General features: G+C 39.7%; 2 protein-coding genes across 4 annotated transcripts in view; one reads left to right on the forward strand and one right to left on the reverse strand.

The window, feature by feature from the left end:
- Positions 1 to 4,766, forward strand: part of appbp2 (amyloid beta precursor protein (cytoplasmic tail) binding protein 2) — a 48,825-nt gene extending 44,059 nt beyond the window's left edge. Inside the window, exon 13 of the mRNA XM_078166854.1 lies at positions 1,048 to 4,766. Within this exon, the coding sequence (XP_078022980.1) occupies positions 1,048 to 1,310 (263 nt within the window). The 3' untranslated portion in view covers positions 1,311 to 4,766. The remainder of the gene's footprint in view (positions 1 to 1,047) is intronic.
- Positions 4,767 to 5,632: 866 nt separating this feature from the next.
- LOC117259843 (uncharacterized) lies at positions 5,633 to 24,105 on the reverse strand. Of its 3 annotated transcripts, none has more exons than XM_078166856.1 (7): positions 23,804 to 24,105; positions 22,597 to 22,692; positions 21,444 to 21,556; positions 13,768 to 13,891; positions 13,490 to 13,662; positions 13,273 to 13,380; positions 5,633 to 8,683 (listed from the first exon to the last, which is right to left on the reverse strand). In XM_078166856.1, the coding sequence occupies exons 1-6, from the start codon at positions 23,883 to 23,885 to the stop codon at positions 13,315 to 13,317; spliced, it is 654 nt and encodes a 217-aa protein (XP_078022982.1). In that variant the 5' UTR covers positions 23,886 to 24,105; the 3' UTR covers positions 5,633 to 8,683; positions 13,273 to 13,314. The 3 variants fall into 3 exon arrangements, with proteins under 3 accessions (XP_078022982.1, XP_078022981.1, XP_078022983.1); XM_078166855.1 differs by having other exon boundaries at positions 5,633 to 6,391; positions 23,804 to 24,101; XM_078166857.1 differs by lacking the exon at positions 22,597 to 22,692 and having other exon boundaries at positions 5,633 to 6,391; positions 23,804 to 24,103.
- Positions 24,106 to 26,803: the final 2,698 nt, after the last annotated feature.

The following is a 26,803-nucleotide window of genomic DNA, read 5'->3' on the forward strand; positions in this document are numbered from 1 at the left end:
AGCCTTCCTCTTCTCTGTACATCTGTACATAATAGACTTTTATCGCCAACATGGTGACACCACCAAGATCTTTCTGGCTCTCCAGTAGAATTTTGGATAAAAGAGTTTTCTCCAGCAACAGAATTGGCTTTTATCGTTAAGTTTAAGTTTATTTAAGTTTAAGTTTATTTACTTTATTAATCCCCCTGAGGAGAAATTCAATGTTTTCACTCTTGCTTGTCAATTACACACAGGTCCGAAAGACACACACATACACAAACAGGATCTATACATGCACAAAGTGGAGAGATGTCAGAGTGAGGGGGCTGCCCTTGGTGAGGCGCCCCGAGCGGTTGGGGCGTTTGGCAGTGCCCAGGAGGTGAACTGGCCCCTCTCCAGCCACCAGTCCACACTCCAAGTCCCTATGGACTGAGCTACTGCCGCTGGGGTTGGTTGATGAGATGAGGCTCGCCTTAGATCATAAGAGGTTTACTCTGTTTACTCCACACAGCTTTCATAATGGCTCCTCTCCCACTTTTACATATCCATATCAATAATTCAAAACTTAAAATTTTGGGGCGAAATTGCAAGTAAGGTTGTCCTCCTGGTGAGGCAATGCTTGTTGCACGCTTGTCATGTGGTGCTATCGCTGAAAAGTTGCTTCCTGTATTCCACGCACTACTCTATTTAAAACATCTCATACACCGGCTGCTGAAACCATAGTGTCAGAAAACAAAACAGCGATCAGACAGCAAAATGTTGTACAGTACCAAGTTTACCAAGCCTACTACAACAACTCCAACTGGCGTATGACAGAGACAAAGCATTCTCGTAACTTCACCAACTATCTAGTTTTCTAGCATAACTGGGTGAATATCAGTATGATTGCAGTGCCATACTTTTCCTCAGGTAAACTCAAAGGAACCACAGTCATATTGTTCAGTGTTTCATCTCCACCTTAAAATTTGAATTATTTTTTGGTCAGTTGACTCATCAATTCATCAGCTAATCACTGCAGTTCTAGAATGATTACAGATATGGTTTGTGATGTTTCCTTTGTCCTCACAGGTAAGAAGCTGTTTGGAGAGGGTTACAGTGGGCTGGAGTACGACTACAGAGGCCTGATCAAACTCTACAACTCAGTGGGAAACTACGAGAAGGTATTTGAATACCACAATGTGCTGTCCAACTGGAACCGACTGAGGGACCGGCAGTTTGCCGTTGCAGATGCCCTGGAGGATGTCAACACTACACCCCAGCAGACCCAGGAGGTGGTGCAAGCTTTCCTATTGGCTCAGAGCCTGGGCCCCACCCGCCCCTGTCTCGGCTGATTTCATGAGGGAAGAGATTAAAAAAAGACAGGCAGGCTTTTGCCTGGTGAGGACACATACTAAGCCCAACTGTGATGCACACAGTTAATTAGTAAATTCAAGTATCACCGGTGAGTCAGTTGGCTTCATAGTCACTGCAGCTGCCAGTACACACAGACATACACACACTTTTAGTTGTGGAAAAAAAACGTAGAGAAGACACTATTATCAAACCTCATTGACATTCACACAAACCACCAAGATGCAACTGGAGACTGGATGCAGCTTCACCCCACAAAGCAGACTTTTGCATTTCTCCAAGAGAAAGAGGACACACAACCGGGGGGGGGGGGGTAAAAAAACAACCTCAAACATCCTGTAAGGATGACAAATGACCTCTCCTCTTCTCTTGTCTTGCTCGCCTTTTTCTTTTCAATTTGGAATTGGAGGAGATTTTTGCTTTTTGTATTTGAACCAGTGTAGCTCTGAATGCCATGAGACTCATCACAGATAAAAACCATGTTCTCCAGGGCTATACATGACAGTATCTGGACCCATACACGTGTGAAAAACTTGTTTCAGCCTTCATCCAGCAACATCATCACATGGTGGATCAGAGATGGAAAATGTCAGATATTTTTGACACTTGTACAGTAAAATAATACAGCAGATTGTAAATTTAAGTTTGAACTGAAGGCTCCCTGGTTTTTTGTTTTTTTTTTCTTTGTGAAGAAATGAAAGTGGACCCTAAGAGAACTCCTGTTTTAAACTGCTTGGTGGTGAGAGATTACAAACAGTGGAATGTGTTCAACCAGTGGGTATATTGTTACACACATAATAGGCTTCACAGGTCCTGTTTTCAATTTATTTTATCTCTTTTTCCAGCTTAGTCCTGACTTTGAAAAATTAAAATGCCAATAATTTATATGCAAAAGTGTATGTTTATGTAGCCCTTTGTTAATGCTTTTCTTACTGAGTTAGCTATGAGTTCTGAAGAAACACCTCAAACTATCACTTTCAAACAAGGGACTTGGACAGGAGTGAAAAGAGGAAGATGCTGCATGTACAGAGGCTTCTAAGCCTCCCCTTATTTGTTAATCTTAAGGTGTGGCTTCATGATTGAGTGTGTACGTGTGTGTCAGTATAAACAGATAGAACTCTTGGTGCCCAAGTGCTCCACTGATGATTACCAGCCTTACACCACCTTGCAGTTATCTGTCTGTAGACGGACCCATACTTCTAAGTGCTTAATAAACTATTATACCCTTAAGGGCACTACAATGGGGACCAACATTGCGTGTGTGTGTGCGTGCATGTGCACTGTTTACCTGTGCATCTGACCTCTCCATTCCTTCCTGTCAGATATCCCATTAATGCAAAGTTCCAGATATTTTTTTTTAACTGGACCATGTTTTTCCACCATACTTACTGGTTATTTCCAAAATTCCATCAGTTTAATCACCATAGAGCTTAACTCTCCTGAGGATGCTGGTCTTTAATCATAATGAATCAGTGGGAATAATAACCATGAACACAATAACTTTTTCAGTCTATGTCAGTGAAAGGAAATTAATCTGTCCTTGCGGACAACTGCTGGTCTACATGGAGCACTAACAGGATCAGATCACTGAAATTATATTAAAAAAAAAAAAAAAAATTAAAAACAAAATGTATCTCGCATACAGTGCAGTTCCCAACCATATTTGCTTGTTACTGTAGTTAACTGTCAGTTAGTCAATTGTAGATTTTTTTTGAGGTACAACCATACAGTATTTCAAAAGGTGAACATAATGTGTATAGTAGATTTGTGTTCTTCTTGTCATGGTTATGAACTTGCAACCTCTAGTGGGGTCCAGACTCAGGTTGGGCACAACTGCCACTGTATCTGACCTTGCAGATAGTTTTGGTGGAATCATTCCAAGTTCCTCTGAAAGTCCCTGGGAAAACTAAAGTTTGGGGCCCCACTTGACACTTTGAAGGAAATGTTGCTGTTGCCTCTTTTGTCATTTGTCAATTCTACTAATGAAATCCTGTACACTTCGATTGTGTTGAGGTGGAGACAGAAATGTCAGAGATGGTTATCTCTGAACTGGGTTAAAGGGACAGTTCAGATTTTGGGTTGTATGGGGTACTTATCCATCGACAGTTTATTACATACAATAGTTGTCAGTCCGCATGCCCCCAGTTTGGAGAAGCAGGCTGTAGTCTGACACACAAACTAAGCTATCTACTGCGGTGGAGGAGTCAGCAACAAAATGTATGTTAGCCATCATATGAAGTCCCCCTAAAACAATATCAGTTTAAGTGTACACAATATTCAGAGTATTTTCATTGCTTTACCTTAATGTCAGACAGTGACTTCCAATGGGAAAATGAAGTTATATTTCTCTCTTCAAAGCCAGACTCCATTGAGAAAAGGTTATTTAACATTGCTGAACACAGGAGCTGCTGGTCTACCTTTACCAGTTAGTTTGTGTTATCATGTGACTTGGGCATTTAAAGGGGTTAGCTCAGATTCACCAAAGTCACACAATAACACAAACTGACCAACTGAATGCTGTAGCTGTAGACCAGCAGCTCCTGTGTTCAGCGACCTAAAATTACAGTTTTTCTCAATGGAGTCTGGTGGCTTTGACAAGAGCACAGATGGGGAACTGAAGCCATTAACAGCTTCCCATCGGAACATGCTGTCTGACTTAAAGATACAATAGTGAAAATACTCTCAATATACAGACTTAAACTGATATTGATTGTTTTAGGTGGGACCTTTTTAAGGTGGCTAAATGTGTTCTGTTGCTGACCCCTCAACAGCAGTACATTGTTCAGCTTCCATGTCAGACTTCAGCCTGTTTGTCCAAACTGGAGGCGTGCCGACTGACATCAGTTGTATGTAATACACTAACTATGCAAAAGTACCCCACACTACCCCATTCAAAAAAATCCAAACTATATCTTTAATCAAACCAAAACTATCTGCATGCCTACATATCAATTAGAGGTAAGTGAGAAATAGGTACGGGTGAACGGACCCTGTAAGTAATGCAAAATCATAGTCATAGTTGTGTGGTCATGGATTAATTAAGATGAGCACGACATTTGTAGCTCTGTAGAGAAATAACTGATGAGCTTTTTTGGAAAAAGTGAAAATAAAGTCGAGCTTTAACATAAATTTAGCCATTTATATCTGCAACATTACTGAAAATGTGATGCCTTCAATAAGTACCCCACTGTAATTTTTTAAGTGAATGAAGAAAACAAGCTTTGCCTTGCTGTTGCTTAAGTGCTGCCGGACGTCTCTGTCTCTCGCAGTGATGTCAGTGGCTCTAGCTGAGGTGGTCCTGCCTTAGCCCCCTTAAAGGACACTCAGCTACACTCTCAGTGCATAGGCTTCAAGAAGCGTACTCTCCCTCTGGGCACAGGTGGAAATGAATGTTACCTGCAGTAGGTATTTCCAAGCAGTTCTATACAGATTACAAATGAAATTTGGAAAATTTACAGAAAAAAACAGTAGAGTTGGGCTTGTGACAAATAGTCAATACATACATTCTTGTCCTACAAAGTCAGCAACTGCAAAAATACAATAGAAAAATCTCCCCACAAATACTCATATACTGTTGAGATATAATCATGGCTGGTCCAACCTAGGGTTTATTTTGTTCTCCCCTTTGGCAACACTGACTGCTTTCAATCAAAGGTCACGTCACCCTGCTGAATTGCACTCTGGTCTATGAGGGCTACTGTTTCGGAAACATGGGCTCATAATTTCTGTGACTTCTACAATAGATTTTTCTCTGTACCAGTCCTGGAATTTCCAGAAAAGGCTCCTTCTCACTTATATTTACATAAAGCATTTTCTGTCTACACTCCAGCTGAATTGTGACTTTCTTGCCATGATGCCACTTTCTTTGTTTGGCCAAGAGGAAAAAGACAAAAATTGACTCAGAAATTTGATTTTTTTTTTTTTTTTTTCTCAGCGTATTGAAGGGTGTTTTTCCTTTATCAATAACCCTGAGAAACCAGCTGTCTGATGGAATGTAAGGAGAAAATTTGACTTGGCTATACCTATCGGTCATTATTATGATCTAGTGATATCTGAATACCATAATTTCAGTACTGGAGGGGATGGAGGGTCAGAGGGTGTGGGCTTGCTGGGAAAGATGGACAAAGTTAGAGATGTTCAATAAAGCCATGATCTCTCCTACAGCCCTGTTTCTCTCTATGAGTTGAGATGATTGACACCAAATGTAATGAGGGGATGTTTCACTGTTGTCCTGTCACTGCTTCACTGTTAGCTGCAAAAACATTAAAACTTATATATCATTGATCACAAAAGCCACATGCAGTTTTTCTTGTATTTACACCTTAAACCAGAATTTATTTACAACCCAGTGAAACAAACATGGACAAACAAATGTTATTAACAAACAAGAGTTTTACAACTAGAAAACTCAACGGCTACATAGTGTAGGGGCCTTATGCTAAGGCTTGCTCCACTGCATCATCGAGCAGGCTGTTAACCCCTCCCAAAAAATGCTGGACACAAATGTTGAAAAACAATGGTTTAACTCCACAATTCAGAGCTAGACAGTTCCTAGCATCTCACATGTTTTCAACAAGTATTTTCTAATGTATAATGTGTTCAGATGTAAATATCAGATATGACTCACTCAAACACCACTACTATCATGTGATACCACTACTATCATGGGACGTTCTGAGTACCTACTATGAGGCAGGGACTTGTTTAGCCCCTGTAAAATTTCCGGAACACTGTCCTTCAGGGGTGGTTCCTGCCGTGGAGACACGCACCAACGGCCCCGGCCCCGGCCCCATAAAATTACCTTGAAGTTCCTGCGGTGGAAACGGGCCTATGGTGAGGAGCTTTCTTGTCTTGATATCGGTGGCTTCTATCTCCTACTTTGGCCAGCTCATGATCCCAGCTGGGTATCTAATGACTGGCAGTGTGTACATGTTGATGGCTTGGACCTTGTTCTGACCATTCAGCTGACTTCTCAGGACTTGCCTTACTCTCTGGAGGTCTGTCCTGCCCTGTGTTAACCATTCTGGGTGGGTCCCATCCCTTAGCAGCTGGGTCATCTGTGCTGCGAGGCGTTCATGAAGTGCAGGTTAGTTAGGATAATTCCAAAATAGGTAAAAATGAATATAAAATTATTAAACCATCATCATTAAAAATATATGTTTTTCAAATATAGTAATGAAATTAATGATCTCTTTGTTTTTACTTGTTTTTGGCAGTAAAAGTTAAATATCCCCTTTGACCAAAAAGTAAACATCCATATTGACTGACCACCCCCCTGTATCTGCATGAAATGGTTTGGTCCTGCATTAGCACACTGACGGTGACAATGCCTAATAGCAGTCAGCAGTTGTGCTCGAATGCTACAGTCATCATCATGCTTCCTAGTACTAAAAGAAAACCCGGTTTTCAAAGAAGGAAAGAGAGAAAGGAGAGAGAGGAGAGGCAAAAGAAAGGGTGTCAATATGTGACCCAGTTTTGCTCCAAGAAAGGTGGGTAGCCTATAGTCTGTGAGTGGTAGAAATGAACCTGTTATCTTAATGTCCATAGTGAAATAAGCTAGCTACAGACTAGTGTTAGCCTACACTCCACTCCTTTTTAACCTACATTTAATCAGTGCAGGTAAATGTTTTGCAAGATATTCATATTAAATCAGTTGTCCCTGCCCCTTTTACCAGACTCAACAACAGATGAGTCAGAAGCAGCAGCCCTGTCTCCCCATAACTTTACCCCTCCCCGTCCCAATGAAGAAGGTGAGCAACACTGTGTTGAATGACATGCCAGTTAGCATCATTGCAAGGGGTCTGTGGGAATTTCTCTCTCCCTCTCTTGCTCTTCTTTTTTTACCATTACACAAAAGAAAACGAAATATTTTTAATGACAGAAATTCATGCAAATTATTTTTCCACATAATGATTATTATGAAACAAAAACAGCCTACAACTGTCTGTACTGGATGCTGGACAGTTGGAAACATTAAGTAGCCTAACTCAGCCTGTATGAAAGTTACAGGCAATATTAAAATAATCCAGTTAGATGCTTTCATTTAGATTGAATTATGGCTGTTAAATGACATCTATAGATAAAGAATCAAAATCTGCTGTTTTCATTATTTTGAGATGATGATCTTAATTCATTTTGATTGAAAAGTTAATGTATATTTAAGTTATTTTTCTAAGTATTTCATTAATGTTAAGAGATTTCTCCATTTTGGGATTTTACAATAAAAATTACATTTAGACTGTAAAAGATGGACTTTAGCACATTTTTTATGGCAGCTTTTAATCTTTCATCAAATAGTGAATTGCATACTGTATGCAGACTGTTGCATGTACAACTCACAAGCAGTAAATATTGTACTGGTAGTATTGAACTACAAGGAGCAAGACAGTTGCAAGCCTTCAAAGTTAGAGTTATATAAAGCTTTTAATGGGTCAGTTAGGTCCTAGACACAGCTGCGCAGGGGGTGCCCAATGTGATTTTTTTTTCCTGGCAGTGCCCCTGGAACATACAATGATATTTTAGTGTTGTACCCAACCAACGTTGTTGGTTGGGTACAAAAAATCACACCTCTTGAAACTTGTCTCTCAGCATTTTATTGCAAGGCAGCAGTAAATGCAGCCAGATAACTTCCCTGCAATTGTAAAATAAACTGTTTAGGTTTTTTTTAAGTTTGTAGTTACTTGTTCAATAAATATTTCATTTATAAAGAAAACTGATCTTTTGATTTGTGTGGGTGTAAATGTTGGGTTAACTGTACATCAGGAAAAGAATTCTGTAGCAGCCTTCAGTTTGTGAGACTAAATTTATTAATAGGCTAATTGGCTATAAACCTCTCTTTTTTAATGGGTGGTGCTGCTCCAAGGATTTGATTTCTGTTATTTAATATAAAACTCATTGTTGAAGTTGAGTTCCATCAGGCTCCTTTATTTGTTATGTCAGTTCATGTGTTTCTGAGGCATAATCTTGAGTTATGATTTATAGTTACATATTTTGGAATTAATTATGAATTGTTGAGTCCAATACTGTAATTGCTACATCAGTAAAACAGACAAACAACAGAAGAGCCAGGACTGTCGTGGTGAAGAGGGAGCTGGGCCAGAAGGCGAAGCTCTCTATTTACCGGTCCATCTACGTCCCAACCCTCACCTATGGTTATGAGCTTTGGGTAATGACCAAAAGAATGAGATCGTGGATACAAGCGGCCGAAATGAGTTTCCTCAGAAGGGTGTCTGGGCTCAGCCTTAGAGATAGGGTGAGGAGCTCAGACATCCGGAAGGAGTTCGGAGTAGAACTGCTGGCCCTTTGCGTCGAAACCAACCGGTTGAGGTGGTTTGGGCATCTGATCGGGTGCCTCCTATTAAGAGGATGGATGGATGGATGGATGGATGGATGACAAATTGTCTTAATATACTGTCATGTACTACTAGACTATACTATACTGTTTAATCTGATTTGAAACACTATAAAAAGGTTTAGAATAGCTACGCCCAAATGCCAGTGAAAATGTGCCGCATTATCGCGTGTAATTGAGCTGAGTGATGAGCAGTGTTGGCAAGATGGAATTTTACCACAGTTCATTAACACACACTATCCACATTGTTATGATACAAAACTGTTTAAAATTCATCAAAGTATCCCTTTAATAAAAAATATTTTGCACAGAATCAAATAAAGGCACAGCTTAGCCTTTTTAACAGTCAACACATCTAGAAATACAAAATATCTTTCAAAGGAAAAACGCTTATGTAACTAATTCCATTTAGGTCATTTAAGTCAACTATTTCCCACCAGTCAAACATTAATGCCATCACATGAAAGTCTTGTTACTAAACCCTTGCTGCCCAGCCTTGTTTTGTAGTGATGTTGTATCTTTGCATTTATTGGCTTATTTTATCATAGAAATAGTTTCTGAATTTTTTTTCTAACCCAAAGTGAGCCTTTTGCTGAAGTCAAACTGAGAATAAACCAAAGGTATGAGGTTCCATAGCAGAAAAAGCAAAGTCATATACTGTTGTAGTTGCTTCAGCTCAGACTCTCAACACTCTTCAACATTCTCAAACATTTGCACACACCTTGTTATGTTTAGCAGCAATGGGCAGGTGTAAATATACATGAAGAAAGTTTTGTTGGTATACAGTGCACAAGAGTTTTACTTAAAACTGAATCCATTGCAGATACAGGCTTTGGATATAGCCTTCCTGTTTAATGTGGTGTGATCTATGTGAACAATAAGTCTCTCCCTTTGGTGGCTAGTGTCATTTCATAAAGCAAATTACGGTAATCACACAATACTCTTATCATCAACAGAAACCATTGTTTACTGGAGGTGTTTTCATACCTCTAACAGGCCTGCCGGCATTCCTTAATTAGTCTCAGATAATGTTTCAGTATTTGCTCTGGTTACAGAGTAACTGGGTGATGTTGCATAACATTCTCACTCCCAACTCAAATACTGATGCTTAGTCAGTGGCCCTACACATCAAAATATGATGTAGTAGGTACCCCTCCTGCATCACTTTAGGACATTCAGGGACAGCAGTTGAATTTATGCTTGTTACATGTGTTGTCTCTTTTCAAAATAAACTTCCATTTTTACAGGAAATGTACAGTTTCTGCTTGTTAAATGAATGGAAACAGATCACATTTAAGTTCCGCCCCCACCAGAGGGGAAAACAGCTCATCACTCTCTATTGTATTGTGTGAAGGTGCCTCCTTGTCATTTACATCTGTTAGCAAACAACACAAAAATTCCTACAAGCTGCTTTGTGGTGGGATGCACTATCAACATTGTAAAGAATCTATAAAAGTGTTTACAACCTGCCAAACCAAAGAAAAGGAGCTTTTAAACAATAAGACGTGAGGCATCAGCAGGAAGAATGGGAAAACTGTGGGATCCTGACACTAAGTGTGCCTAATGTTATGTACAGAAAGAATTTTACTAATTTGTCCAGACAAACTATAGAGGTCGAAGCTAACTAAGCTGTGTAAGGCCTGGTTTTGTTGGATTAAACGATTTTACCAGAGGGGTATTCCATCAAGCAGGCTAAAGGCAAATCCAGGCTTAAATGGTCAAGTCTGGCTAATGTGAGCCAGAGTTCTGTTCCATCAAAGTGGATAAGATTAGCCTCACATCGGTAACCATGGAAACCATGTTTCTGGCTAAGCCTGATACATCGAGCTAAACTCCGGTTTCCGTTCCATCAAACTGAGCCACAACTCCTTTCCATCAACCATGGTAATTTATGCTGCCGGGCAATCCTGGTCTGTAGCAGGATTAAGGTGAGGATTAGCTCCATCTATGATCAAAAAATGTTCAACAGACAAGAACAGACACCTAAAAGACAGTTCTGCCAGTGCTTTTACACACTCACAACTGTCATGTAATGATAAAATAATATGTAGATCATAAAATATATAACATAATCAATAAAAAAAATTAACTATTAAAAAACAAATTAAAATGTAATAAAAATAAGATAATTAAAAAAAACAGCAGTAAAGGCAAAATGAATTTAATAAAAACAAAACTATAATAAAATGAAACTGAGGTATTAAATAAAAGATTGTACATGAATATGTGATTGCCCTCCTATCGCCACCCCGCTGTGTTTCCAATTGACAAGCAAATTCACAGCCAATTAAGGTCAACTGACAACAGCCAGAGAAGGAGAGGGACACACCCAGAGAGACACAGAGACAGAGCAAGAGAGAGTAAATTAGGAAATAATGGCATGCCCCTTCATCAAGGATCCTGTTGATGAGGAGGCCCCCATTGTTCAGTGGGCCTTCTAACCACCACCACCCCATGGGTCTTCCAGGACAGGACCAACCCATTGATACGGACAGACTCCTATCTGTGGGAGAGGTACTGGTTCAGCAGGCAAACCATAGTTTATCTATGCAGTTTGCTGGAACCACACATTATAAAGGTCACATGCCGCAGCCAGTCTCTGACCACTGTGCAGTCAGTCTGTATTGCACTGAGGTTCTTTGCTGGCGGTACATTCCTGTATAATGCTGGTGATGCTGAGAGGCAAGTAAAGTAAAGTAAGTAAAGCGGCCTTCACATGATAAGAACAACACACTTGGTTCACCGCCAGGTGCGGCGCAGCAGCGCGGTCAAAGTTCAAATAATTTCAACTCTGAGTGCAGCGCTGGGGCGGAAAATCCGAGTGGTGCGCGACGCCAAGGGTAGCGGTGCCGCTTTGTCAGGCGTTGCCGCCCTCTCCATAGACAAACAATGGGACAGCCAGCGCAAAGCGGTTTTACATCTGATCATGTGTAGAGGCCTTAAAGGCAACTGTTTGCAGAGAGGTAAAAAGGGTGTATTTTCTATTCGTTTTGATTATTTCTAGCATCACCATACATCATGCATAGGGCTTGAAATGATCACATTAACATATGGTTATCTTTTATATTTATGAATTAACCATGACACAAAGCAACCACATTAAAATGGGACACACACCATTGTGGTTTGTCTGTTCCTCATCCTATAGCACATTCCATACATTTAAGGGGATTTTCCTTATTTTGATATAATCAGGGATAGAGCTTACAGTTGACTCCCAAATGATGAGAAATAGATAATTGATTCACAATCACCTGCATTCACTTAATAGTTTTCCTCATCTCCACTGAACTGATGGATTTGCTAAATGTCATTTTCTACAATCAATAGATAAATGTAATGTGATTATTTCCTATAAACTGATCATTTCAGAAATGTCAAAATCTACAGTCAGTTATGTGATAAATGTGATGATTCACATAAAATAGTTCGATTAAATGCATCATCTGAAATTTACATAGGAATCTGTAGATAAATGTGATAATAGTCTATCACTAATATTAATTTACACGTGGTGAATTTCATCAGGCATACTTGAATTGTTAGATTTAATAGGTGTTCTTATCTACATATATTTTGTCCCTTTGATGCGGGATTTATATAACATGATATTATCCTGAAATGCTGAATTTTCTTTGTCACTTGCGCATTAAGCCTGTCGGCAATATTCCGCTACGCCACCTCCCTTGCTTTATTAATTGCTGCAGTATTGCCTTTTTCTTAATTATGTCCTTATAGTCCTCATACACTTCCATAAGGAGCGTTTGCTCCGCCATAGAAAAAGCCTCCGCTCACTCCTTTCCTTTGCTTTTTGACATTTTGCAACATTTTCGGCACTCGACTAGTGTGGGCTTTTTATTTTCCCTGGGTGTGTGCATGAATTGAGGCTTATCGGGTGAGGCTTGAATTAGCGTCAATTGGAGCCAGCTGATTTCACTTGATGGAATGGGTTGGTGCTAGATTGCGAGTTGGTGTTTAGTCAAACTTCAAGATTACACCTTAGTCTGGATATTCTTTGCTACGTTGATGGAATACCCCCCTGGTGATTTACTCAAATAGTTGTAAATATCCGAGTATGTCACTACTGGCCATTCAGTGGGATCATTTCTCCAAGATAAGCAATTAAGAAGAAGAGGACACTGAGACAGATGACCAATATTACGTTTGTCGATGTAGATCTTCAGCATTGGTTAATGTTACATTTTCAAACTGTAATTGGTCATCACTTGCTGTTACTTGAGCAGACTGATTATTTACCTCAGAAATCATGACACACTGCTTTCCCCAATTCTCCAACGTTCTCCCACAGGAATTTGGGTTTTTTTTTTGTGTTTTGGAGAGACCCAAATTTGACCTGAGGCCATTGTTCAAGAAGGTATGAAAAAACAGGTACCCCCTCAAACCTATTTAACTGATGCTTTGGTGTTTTACTCAAGAATTTTCTTTAGAGAAGCTGCAACTAATTTATCACTACCAGTCAGCATGAAAGAATGCATCATTTCATTCATACGGAAATTAAGTAACAATGGTAAGATTCTAGATAACTTAGACAGTTATCACATAAAGGTAGTGGAATAATGTAAGCAATATACCAGCGTAGATGTACAGTAGAAGTTGACTGTGCTGAGTGCCTTTCAATTCTTTTCCTCCTGTGTCTCCTCATTGGTGAGGTATTCAATGTGTGTCCATATGCACCATATCTGCAGAGAAACAGACAGAATGTTGGCTGTGAGACAGCTTTACATGATCACATAATATGAAATATGAGCAGCAATTATTTCAATGCATCTTCACAATTGTCAACATGACCTCCACTGATAGAGCCAGCAGGCGGCCTGCAGCCAGCAGCAGGGTCCCCAGAGCCTGGATCCACGGAGGTACAAACAGCCAGTGAGTGAGTAAACCCCACTGGCACCCGTACAGCCACAGGGGGAGGCCGTGCAATCCGCTCACCACCCACGTGCCAAGAGGTGTTCGAAACCCTAAAAGCACCAGATACAGATTCAGTTTCAAATGAACTCATGGAATATGTGATTTATCTTAAGCTGCACAGTACATCACCTTGTTTACAGTGAAAGTCTTGTTACCGTTTGCCATGATAGCTTGTATGAGTTGAGGGCTGGTGATGAAACTGCTCTTCCACTGGTCACCTCTGGCATTGTGGTTACACACAAGCACACACCACTCCAAAGCAAACACCAGCCAACCCCACTATAACACAGTGCAGATATGGCATATATCAGAAGAGACACATTTTAACAGCAAGACACCTCTGTGTTTGCAATAAGTGTTTCATACTGTAGACATACAAGCAAGATCTATTCAGAGTCAAAGTCACAAGTAAATCTGTACAGACAAGGCTGAGTGAGTGGTACAGTGGCTATTCTGCTTGATGTCACAAAAATCATGACACAGAACAGTACGGGCTGCTGCTGCACATATAATAAGGATTAATAGGGATTTGTTTTTTTGCAAATACTAGGCTCCTTTGTACCAGCTAATCATTTATACAATAATTTTGTTGCTAGACGTGGACCTATCTGAACGCCACTCTGTCAGATCTGCAAAATTTATGTTAACATATGCTAATTAAGTTATTTACAAATATTAGCTATACTTTTTGTGATTAATATTGGACAATGACAGGAATATACAACTTTCAGTCACTCATTAGGGTAAGGACATCAGCTTATTACTTTGTGAACTCTCCTGCTGCTGACTCTGCTAACTGGCTGCCGGAAGTTTTCAAGTATACGCATCAGAGATAAAACATCAAGGAAAAAATGGAAAAGATGAACTCCAGCTACAATTCTGACTACGTGGATAAGCAAAACCATCTCTATGTCCATCTAAGCATCAGAGAAGGCACCGAGGCATGGAGGGATCAAACACCAGCTACGAACACTATAGGCCCCGGGGCCTGTTGTTCGAAACCTAGATAAGGGATTAAGTCGGGATATGTCGGTTATCCTGGCTTAATTTAGCGTTGATTCGGTTGTTCGAAAGCAGAGGCACATATGTTGCCATGGAGATTTATTCTGTGCACTTAGCCTGATCCCGACCAGGCTAACAACCAGGCTTAGTTTAGCCTGGTGCTTTATCTGTCCAGTCAGCTGTCACTGCGATCGGAAATCAGTGTGTTTTACCGTCATTTCATGTTCTTATGTACGTATTTGCCTCAATTTTGAACAAAATACATTAAGCCTACAATAATAAAAAAAAAACATTTAACATTTAAAACATTATTTTTGTCATAGCCCAAGCATACTTTGACATGCACATATCCTTACCAATAAAAGGAATAATTGTTGGAATAAACATACAAGTAAGTGTATTTGGCATTAATACAATTAGTGGTTATTAGGCTTCATAACTGTATGACCTTCCCAAATTATATTCCCAGTTAACTGGACCAAAAACTCCAGTGTACTTTACATCAATGAATGAAAACATGAAACCACAATATTCTTTGACCTCATTTTATTTAAATGAAAAATACTAAAATCAGTCACTGTCTGCTTTGAGCTGTGGAGAGAAAGAGAGAAATAATATTGATTAATACATTGCATCACAGTCATGCTTACAATGTGCATTAAAGTCACTTACTTCTTTCTGTAGTTTCTTAATTTGCAAGTCCAGTTTCCTTAAGGTTTTTCCTTTTAATTTGTCTGTCAGGCTCCATGTCCTGCAGCTTTCTCTTCTCACACCGGAGCTTGACATCTGCCAGGGCTATTTGCTTCCTCAGATGAGTAGCATATAGCTGTCTGACCAGGGCAGGAATTTCACGAGGGCCATGGCTCTCGTGGCCTCCCAATTTGGCCCTGTGCCCTTGAAAAAAATATCTGCCCTAAGGCCACAGTGGCCTTGATGCCCCGCCCGCACTGCCCCAGGTGATTTTGCGGTTTTCTCCTCTGCCTCTTTCCTGTCAACACGGCTCTGACACCTGCGTCTTTTGAGAAAAAAAATGCGATGGCATTCTGGACTCTTACTGAGAAACATAAAATGAGACGATGCGCACATCACCAGTGGGGGGTTTGATTGGAGCCTGCCATGAACCGCTCAGACAGGCTATAACGACAGTTTGACACCAGTCTATCACCGGCCAACCAGGAGACTTCATCAAACGCCCGGGCAGGGATTGGCACCGAGACCCGGTATTAAACAACCCAAGGCAAGTTTAATCAACGCCATAATAACAGTAAGCTCCGCCATTATCGGCGTCACTTTTTAAAGTTTCGGTTTCATCAACATTCTGCAGCCTCTCTCCTCCTCTCTGCATGTCACCCCTCACAGCGCGCGCACACACACACACAGACACACACACACACAAACTCAACAGCAAAGAGGCCGCGGTGCAGGTGAAGGGAATATAACTTCAAGATCACTCTAGTTGACGACAACTACACTTCTTACTGTGAGTAAGTGCGATAAAACCTCTGCCACTGAATTTTCAATACATGGGATCAACATGTAGAAAGCCATATTTCAATCCGCTCTGTCCACAGTCTCTCATTCACCGCTATTATGATTTATGATCGCGGTCGACAGAAGCACATCGCGCTTGCAGTGCTAACAGCAAAGTGTTAAAGACAAACTAAATGAAAGCTGTCTGTATGTAGGCTAACACTTTATCTGAACATGTACCTGAGGCAGCCGACCTGCAGACAGTGAGTGTCCTCAGTAGAGGAGGGACAGAGAGGAGGACGAATGACTGATACTGGTGTCTGTCTTCATGTTTAGATAACGTGACTTTTTTCACTCAGTATTGTGATGTCAGGAGGAATATTTATATTCCAGTGAGATAGGCTATTATTGGGATTTAAATAGTGACTTTGTTGTTGTAAACATGTAAACATGTGTGTGTGGAGGGGAGAGGGAGAGGGAGATGCTGGTGGAGAGATAGTGTGTGTTATTAGATACTGTGACTTAATGTCACTTATTATGCTTCTGTGCATTGATAGCTCTCTTTTAGTCTGTTTCTGCATCATGTTGAGGAGGGCCAAGCCTGTGTATATATATATATATATATATATATATATATATATATATATATATATATATATATATATATATATATATATATGTGTGTGTGTGTGTGTGTATGCAAAAAATGCTGGATCTGTTGCTCACTGCTAAAGATGTGGCCCGTCGACATGATCTGGTTTTGAAATGTGGCCCAGTTGAAACAGTAGCCTAATTGAATAGCCCTGCTGTAGTTTGTTTGTTTGTTAGCTATCTAACAACACATCAAAAATAATTGTAAGCCAGTCTTGTTCAATGAATCAGTGTACCGTGTACACTCAAAAAATATTTAGGCCTAAAATTTAATTTTGTTTGCTTATAAATACATGAACCTGGTTGTTCTATATTTAAAACACATTGGGTTTATTAGTGCTATTAAATAAATCACATTACTTATTATACTCATTATTATTACTTGAGCTTGTTTTATTTTTTCATTTCACAGATAGTTATACATCCTTAGTTGTAAATTAAATTCATTATGGACGTGGACTTAAAATCATTGTTTTATTGTATGGCCTTGCTGCCCTGGCTTTTGGCCTTTGTGCCCTCAAAAAATTGACAACACGAAAGGCCAAGTGGCCTTGCCCCTAAAATGACGAAATTCCAGGCCTGTGTCTGACAGTTTGTGAATTCTGTAAAACACATATCTATTAGCACAGCAATTGTGGACACCATGGATGTCCTTCAGACAATACTCACTACATTTCCAGGCAGGCTGTCAGGCTGTTCATCTGTGTCCTGTTACAAATATATTTTCTATGAGCACCACATCACTGACTTCTTATACATTAAGGATTAAATTATCTCCACAAGACTGGCAGGTTACCTCAAACCTTCTAGAGTCCAGAGAAAGTGTCTCCTCCTCATCTGCTGCATCCCCTGCTGCAGATGTGCCTTCACCCTGCCACATTAAATAGAATTTGTATTGACCTAATGTAAACTTGCAAGACATGTCAAGCAAATGCCTCTAATGAATAACACTCACCGGATCATCTTCCGGTGGCTCCAGAAGGGTCAGTGTGTCACCTGACACTGCAAGACAATCCAAAGTCAGACAGTCCACATAACACCAATGGTTGATTAATGAATGAATAAAATGACTGATTCCATGTACAGTATACTGGAATAATGTACCTTGTATGAAGAGGGCGGTTTCTGTGGGTTGGACAGAGTCTGTCAGGGTGAGCTCTTCCGCTGGTGTGAAATCAGCAATTGGTTCCCGAGTAATATTATATCCACTGCTCACCTTTAAGGTGAAGTGTACAACTGTTCATTTGTGGATGGAACTTTAATTGTAATTATAGCTGCTGCGCAGCGATGGGTCGGGTCCGGGCATTTTTAGGCAATTCTGAGCAACAAGCAGAAGAACTGGAAGACATTTAGGAATTTAGCAACACAATCTGCCTTTTGCATCAGCTGAGGCTTGAACTCACAACCTCTGAGACGAAGAATCAATTTCTATCTCACTGAGCTAATTAGTCAGTGACAATTCATGCGTAGCTTCACAAATTGACTAAGCCAGACGTGCAGGTTTAGTAGCTGTCCATGCATGAAAAAGCAGATTTCAAACCACTGTAAAAAATTCAGTTATCGAAACAAAAATCTGAAAATACACATATTGCATCTAGACAGCATGGAGATGTTGGTCATTTATTTTAACAATGATTGATTTGCTTCATAAGTGAAAAACTGATGTTTAACTAGTTGAGCTATGTGCAAAGTGAGAAGCCTCTGACAGTTTCACACTGAAGTATTGACACTGGATCTTTGTGCAAAGTTTGGTTTAGTTTCAAGCATGAGAAGGCAGATTTTCTAGCAGAAAAAAACGACTTGAAGATGCTGCACAGTGATCAGTCACGCTCAGGCAATTTTAAGCAATAAGCTGGAGCACAAGAAGATGATTACATTACAATGTGGATTCTGCACCAGTTGAGGCTCAAATCCACAACCTCTGGAACCTAAGACGGTCATCTGCCTCTCTGAGCTAATTGGCAAGTAGCAACTCAACAGTGGCTTCCCAAACTGAGTAAGCCATTCACTGTTGTGTAGGAAAGCAGCCATCCGTGCATGGAGAGGCATATTTGAAACCACTGTAAAAAATTCAGCTATTGAGACAAAAATCTGAAAATACACATATTGCATCTAGACAACATGGAGATGTTGGTAATTTGTTTGTAACAATGATTGATTTGCTCCATAAGTGAAAAACTGATGTTTAAAATTGCCATTTTTACATTGACTCACATCATCTACCATGACTCCTGAATTTTGTCATTTTCATGAACACTGAAGATTTATTTAGCAAGAATTTGCATGTATATGTTTACAGTACCGTGTACAGTCAAACATTTTGATGCACTGTAGGCTCAATTTTTGATAAATCAAAAATCTGAGAAACATAGTTTTTGTAGGACAGTCTGAAGATGCTCTGTAGCAAGTTTGGTGTCAATTGAGTAAAAATTGTGGGAGGAGATAGGTTTAAGAAGTTTTACAGTTTTTGGGAAAAAAAAAAACAGAGTGATGAACTTCATCATTTTTAATAGGTTTAAGTGTGCAAAAGTTTCTTAAGTATTGGGGCTACAGTTTGATGAAAGTTGTGAAGTTGTAGCACGTATGGTTGATTTGTTATGAATTTTCAAAGTTTTGAAATTTGGACGCTTGCTGTAGTGCCACCATCAGGACTATTGGCTTGAGTTTACAGCTGAGGTAATCTGGCATGAGACTGGACCTTTGTGCAAAGTTTGGTGAGTTTTCATCCATGGGAAGTATGATTTCCTCGGAAGAAGAAGAAGAAGGAAGAAGAAGAATACCTAGGATTACTGGCAGCTTAGCTGCCCGGACCCTAATTATGACAGATTCATTTGCGCAGCAAGTGTGTATTTTTAGATTACTTACACAATCAGTTGGTCTGCAATTGTTTGCCACACACTCTCTCTGCTTTATTATCGCTGCAGTGTTTCCTTTCTTCATGATTATATGTTTTACCTCTTCATAAGTGTCCATGATGAGACGCTGCTCACGGGGTGAGAAGTATGCGGCACGTGTCCTCTCCATTGCTGCATCGGTGAATCTGTGATCGATCTCGGGGTCTATTTAAGAAAGCCAAGGACGCGCACTTATCCGAATGAGTTACACCTGGCTTGACAAAGCCGCGCCTCCTCAGCCTGGCTTGGCGTTCGAACAACCAATTAAGCCAGGATGGACTTAGGGGAATTTGTCCAGCCTCGCTTTTCCACTTATCCTGGATTGGTTAATTCTACTTTCGAGCAACAGGCCCCTGCGCTACCCTGACTAAAACGTACTTACACAAGGCACTGCAAAAAATTAGGCCAATAGAATCATTAAAGATCAAAACCACCCAGAAAGCAGCCTTTTCTCCCTATTGAGGTTGAGAAGAGGGTACCATTTCAGCAGGCAGCACTGAGAGGCTCAGGAGGAGCTTCTACCCTTTGGGCACAAGAATCCTTATGAGACCCTGTCTAAAGGCTTTGCACATTGAGTCCATTTGTTTGGTATGTGTTTTTTAAATCCGTCATCCAAAACCAAAAAACGTTACACAGAGAAACCTTGCACACTGAGTTTGATGCATTTACTGTTGTTTTACTGTGAGAAAAACTGCAATACAAGATAAAATGAAAAAAGGACATTGCTTCTCTTGGAGTTACCTATCTGGCTGTCACCACTCTCCCCATGTGTATTGTGTGACCTGTTCCTCTATCTTGTCACAGATGTGTTCCACCACCACATTTTCTTCACCGCTCCATACTCAAACAACTCTCTAAAGGCTTTTGACAGATGCAGTAAAAATGCAGAAAATCGAACTATTCTGAAAACTCTGAAAAGATGGATGAAAATTTTGGAGTCAGTGTGCATATGTGATTGACACAACGTGAGGTCATGTTAATTTTAGATGTGCAACAATTTCAGATGACACTGGATAGGAAACAGGAACTGGAACTGAGAGATTATATATCACTGAAATGGTATTCATATGATTTCATGTGACAAACAAATTGATGGACTGATTGCTAGCTACTGTACATTTAAAAGGGAAGCTCATTTTAAAAGTTTTCCTAGATGATGATCATATACTAACATCACAACCTAAGGCCATGTTTCCACTGGACACAGAAGCGCTGTGATATGACAACTGTCATGCGAGCATTCCACTGGCTGTTTATACCAGAGGAACATTTCGCCAAGCCAGTCAGCAAGCGATCTGCTCCTCTGTTATTTTCTATTCACATATATAGCTCTGTCTCTGTCTGCTTGTGTGTGTGTGTGTGTGTGTGTGTATGTGTGTGTGTCTCTCTCTCTCTCTCTTGCTCTCTGTTTAGACACATTTGACAAAATGTGGTATAAATAAGCATGGGGTGGATATTTATCATTAATAAGAATCAGATCATTTATATCCTAAGTAATATATCCTTGACATAGTTCAGAATAGATTATTAGTGTGTTTTTTTGCCAGATTCACTCACAGCTTGTGGAAAAAATAGACCAGAAACTGAAACTATATTGCAGATTATTGCAGACAGTAATACACTGACTACCGAAAAGTACCTCATGTTATACAACCCCACTTCAAAAAATGGGAACGATCTCTTTAACAGCGGGGCCAATAGGAAAATCGTCACGCCCTGCAGCACTTCCGCATCCAGTGTAATCCCAGTGTAATGTGCGCAATTAGTGTGAATGTGTGTATACTGTGTGTATTTAATGTTGGCAGCCATCAGACCTTAAACAGCAGGCTCCATAGCATGCCTCGGCCCAAGTTGTCCACCACAACATCCAGCCAAGCTCCAAACCTGGAGCTCTGGCACAGCCTCCTCGCCAGCCAGCCGTCCACTCCTGCACAGTAAACATTATCACATACTGCAGACAGAATGCTCATATCCTTTTGAAACTGGACACAACTACACTTTCAAGCAATACCCAAGATTCTGTATTCCAGTTTATGCAGTATCATTTTTAGCATTCCATTAGTAATACCTTTAATCTAAAATCAGGTTGTCTATTTGGTGAAGTCCATCTTTTATATGATATACAGTACAATGATAGGATGCTGCTTGATTAATTACATACAGTAGCATATATAGTCAATTTTCACTTGTGATAGAAGATAAAGCACAGGCGTAATGAATACATTTTAGAATGGCTCAATTCCATTTAAGTGACATTAAAAGCATACAACTGAATCTGCATATACATGATCAGAGCCCTAAATGGAAACCTAAATGATTTATGCTATCAGTTACAGCTATGAAAAACTCCTCAATACTACAGTGGTGGTCAACTGCTGTCTTTTTCAAAAAATAATCCAGTCCTTAGCTGGTGTAAAACATTATCTACAAGTAGCGTAACGTGTTTTAACAGAAGACATTTTGACTCATTATAACAGGAAAAGTAGAGTTGTTGCTATTAACATTAAGGACAGGCCTACTCTATTTAAGTAAGCCATGACAGTGTGACAGTAAGCCAGCATGCACAATAATAGGAAGCTGAAAATAAAGCAGCTGAATGGAATACAGCCATCATTCCTTTTCTTATTTACACCTGTGTTATGTATCAAAATGTCTCCTGTGGAAAAGGCCTGTAGCACAGGTGTAATTAATAGCATTAATAATTATTGTGCCAGTACCTTAGTGCACACTCAAAGGAAAGGCAGGCCTTATTAATGTCATTATTAAAACCTACTCTTTCTGTACAAAAATGGTTATTGTACTGTAGACACGTTCAATACGACAGTGGTTGTTTATTTTGTACTGATGCCAAAATAAACGAGTATGGAGTTGGTACAAAATATGATCTAGCAGCATCACTTCAAGACTATCAGCATAAGAATGAAAATCCTGTACCCACAGGTCAAACACAGTAAACAGATACTTTACCATCAAGTGCTATGAAGATTGAGTAAAGAGAAACAAATACTGCTGGTGTCTCAAAGGCAGCCCATGCCGAAAGTACAAGGCCAATTCTAATGTATCCTGAAAAAGACAAAACCATAACTAATTAAAACAGCCGAGTGAAGGAACTCTTCAACTAAGTAACGGACATATAGCCTTGCACTTGTAAGCCTACTAGCACTGCTGTGAGGGAATGTTCTTTATTACAGAGGGGGGATGGCTGGGTTCTGACTATTTTTTTTTTTGTCTTTTCTTTTTTTTACTTTGACCCTCCCCAAAGCTGGACTGGACTGACTGGAGGAAAATGCATGACCCTCCAATCATTATTAGATTTTTAAAACTTACCCTTGATTTTTTGAAAGTTTAAAGTTAAAAGATGAAGATAATATACTGGAGCTATAAAAGCCTCTGTTTTTAAACTCTTGTTGTGCATGCTGGTTCATGAAAATAGCTTATTTTTGGCCAGACTTTAAATGAGACATATAGAACAAAGTTATTTTTGATAGAATGTAACAATTTTAAGCTTAAATTTGGTTATGTGTTTTTTTTCTCATGGGTGTGTTTATCACATGTGATGTGTCCAAGGATCATGGAAGAAAAAAATACTTTTTTTTTTTTTTTTTTTTTATTAACTGTTTCTGGCTTTGATAAATGGTGGATTTTTGGTGACCTGCCCAAATTACACTATTTATGCCTTCCAAACCTGCCCACAGATTTTCTTTAAAAATCGGTGGAAAAATAAATAAAAAATACAACCATTTAAAGCTGTATGCCCCTCCCCTACACCAGAATAAAAAAAACAAGTCCCTCCCCAGTGCTTAAAAATGTATCTGACATACCTCCACCTTTTTGCACCACCCTTCCCCCATCATAACTAACAGTCCCTTAGCCAAGGTCAGTTCAAATCAATTTCAACGTTTTTATCATCACAGTGCCTTTCAGCATCAATGTTCTGCGTGAAATCCTAGTTTAGTGACATTCGTCTAATTAACTAGTTTAGTGACATTCTTCTAATTAACTAGGCTAGGATATTATAGTAAGATTCCAGCATAAATACACTATAATATTCTAGCAGCCTGGCTGATGTGTGTTTACAGTAGGCTAATGGCCAAGTTACCTGGGTACACAGCTGTCACACCCCTGCACATAACACAAAATACAGTCTCTTAAAGTTTAATCGAATGTTTCTCACCAATAATATTCGGCCAGTAGAGCAAAACATGGAGTCCCATCTCGAACGAAAAGATGACGCAACCTGCCGACTGGCTACCCATCAAAGCAAGCAGAAACGCCTTAGTCTTAACACCGCCATTTATGTATTCATGCTTTTATCACAGAAGTGTCCACGAGCTGCTGAAGTCGGCCAAAGTAGCGTTAAATGTAGTGTTCTGTGTGCGCTTTCACGCTGTTCACGCCAGCTTCGTGACGTAGGAAGCAGAGCGATAGATAAGAAGCTGGCAAAGCTGTCATACGCACAGGCGTCATCCGGGGCCGTAATATACTTTTTTTTTTTTTTTTTTTTTTAAAAACTTTATTTCAATTCTTGTACAAAACAAGCCGTGACAGACATGAACAGAACATATATGCCAGGGTTAAGAGAAAAGAAAGAGAAATAAAGTAAACAAATAAATAAATAAAACATTTCAGCAGCTCAAACAATTAAATTGTTTACATATTTTCAGTGTCTTCATAGCTTTGGATTTTGTGGAGTGCTGAATGGTTTCTAAGTATTGCTGCATTTCATTCATAAAAATTTTGAATGAGGGTTTTCTGTTACAAAATTTACTCTTATGAATATGGAATTTTGCTAAGATAATAAATAGATTAATGATATAGAATTGTTTTTGTTTTGAAATGCTGACATCATAAAATACAAACAGCACATCTTTGTACAGTAGTGAAAATAGAACATAAATGTTGCAATGAATATACTTGACAAAATCTTTTCAAAAAGTGACAGTATAGGGGCAGCTCCAAAACAAATGTACAGTTGTCTCACTATCAAGTCCACAAAAAGAGCAGTTAGTGTCAATGTCATTTCTCATTTTTTGTAAATAATGTTTTGCAGGATAACATCAGTGGAGAAGTTTGTAACAGACATCCCGAGGTTTATTTTGATAACAAGTATCTTGAAGATAAGGTCCAAACTTTTTTCCACTGGATATTTGGAACGAATCTTGCCCAGTAATGAGTACGTAAGGAGTGGTGACAATGTCATTCTGAAAGAGCGCTATGATCCTTCTGTTCCGAGTTGAAAGGCTGGACAGAAAACATATTTTTCCTACAATAGAGTCATTCACAGAAAACGGATAAGTAAAAAGAGGTGGTTCAGTGTTATCCTTCAAAAGCATCATCACACCTGTGGGAATAGCATCCATTACAATCGCAAATTCTCTTGGGGAGACAGGAATATTATAACTACACAAAAATTCAGAGTAACTCATCAGCAGACCTTCTGAATTAAATAACTGCTTTACAAATAGTATATTGTTGTTAAACCAGTTCGAGAAAAAAATAGATTTGTTTTTAAATAGTATGTCACAATTGTTCCAAATGAGATATGTTGGGAATCAACATATATTTACCTCACACAGTGGCACCAAATATACTGGGGTCAACACACTAGGCTTCACACGGAGGTACCAAATATGTTGGGGTTTAATTGGCTATTGGAAATAATTAATAATTATTATTAATAATTAATAATTATGTTAAATAATGTGACTTAATTAACATTAAATCACCTCGTGGGGCACCATTCCCATAAAGGGAAAAATGATAGCCAGTTAAAGATATCAGTCTCATAAAACAGGCTAAACTAGTAATTTGGAGTTTGATTAATAATTAAATTAATGACAACAATCAAAATTAACAGTAATGCCTGAAGGATTTCGGAGTTCTTGACGCAGCAGAGGTTGACTATTCATTCACTCTTGTGCAACATTAAACAGACAGCAGGTATGATTCCAAAGAATTATATTTATTCACAAATTAGCAAAGCAAACCAGAACACACAAATTCTAACTAACTATATACAAGCTTGGTGTGTATATGTGTGTGTGTGTGTGTGTGTGTGTGTGTGTGTGTGTGTGTGTGTGTGAGAGAGAGAGAAAGAAGAGAAAGACAAAGGCGGGTGTGGTGATCAAGTAGCCGTTTGGCCTACAAAACAAAATGGCTGACAACAGAGAACTACCAAAATGGCCGAATCAAGGCTGGCTTCAGGGGGAGGTATTTGTCTGACCGTGTGGTCAGGAGAAAGACAAAGGAAAAGAAGCGGGAACTTTGAGATGCCTGTTTGGATGTAGCTCTGTTGAAAGCCTATTTGTTAATGAGTCTGTCAATGTGACGTGTGTTGCAAACGGTCTGGATTAGTGCAGAGATTGTTTAGTTGTGTGCAAGAATGTGTTTGTGAACAGTATTAGCAAACTAAACACTTAGCTTTGGCGAAGCCAACTAATCAATGACCTAACTGCAAACTATCACAACAATACTCAGTAAACAGCATTACATCACATACAAGTCAAACAGTCTTGCTTAGCCTGTAAAGCTGTGATAAGCTATGCCCAGTTGTTAGGTTACTGATCCTTGAGTGGATGGGGAAAGAGTCACTGGGTGGTGTACTGCTTTGTTAGCCGGCAGAAGAAGGCTGGGAAGATGGTTCTAGGTGCAGTCTTGGTTGGGTCCTTTGTTCCAGAGATGAAACTCAGAGGAAGCTGGTCGCTCAGTGTTTCGCAGAGTTAGACTCTGGGTGCTAACTTAGTTCCTTGTTGCTGGAAAGCTGGTTGCAAACCTTGTGTTCGCAACTCTACCTTTCTGTTTCAGGTCAGAGAGTCTGTGATCAGTTGTCCTCCCTTTAGTGGTTTTGGCTATGGAGCAGGGGTTTGGGCCTCTGCTGTCCCAGGCCCAGTTGGAAAGAGGGGTGCAGCTGCTACAGCAGCTGGAGCAAGAAGAGCGAGAAGGCTTGGAGGGAGCAGACCTTGTACCGATGCCTGTGACATCACAGAGTCACATGTCACTGTAAAAGGTCTTGTCCAATCAAGTTTTGGGACTTGAGTCTCACTGAGGTGTGAGGTGAGACCTCCTGTGGGGATGGGTGCCACCTAGCTGTCTTTGTTTGAAGACAAAGAGCATGCAGAGGAAAAAGCCTTTAAATGCGCAGTGATGATTTTACCAAATGATAAATCATCTGTGG

Source organism: Epinephelus lanceolatus, chromosome 4, assembly GCF_041903045.1.
Source record: "Epinephelus lanceolatus isolate andai-2023 chromosome 4, ASM4190304v1, whole genome shotgun sequence".
NCBI classification, from domain to species: domain Eukaryota; kingdom Metazoa; phylum Chordata; class Actinopteri; order Perciformes; family Serranidae; genus Epinephelus; species Epinephelus lanceolatus.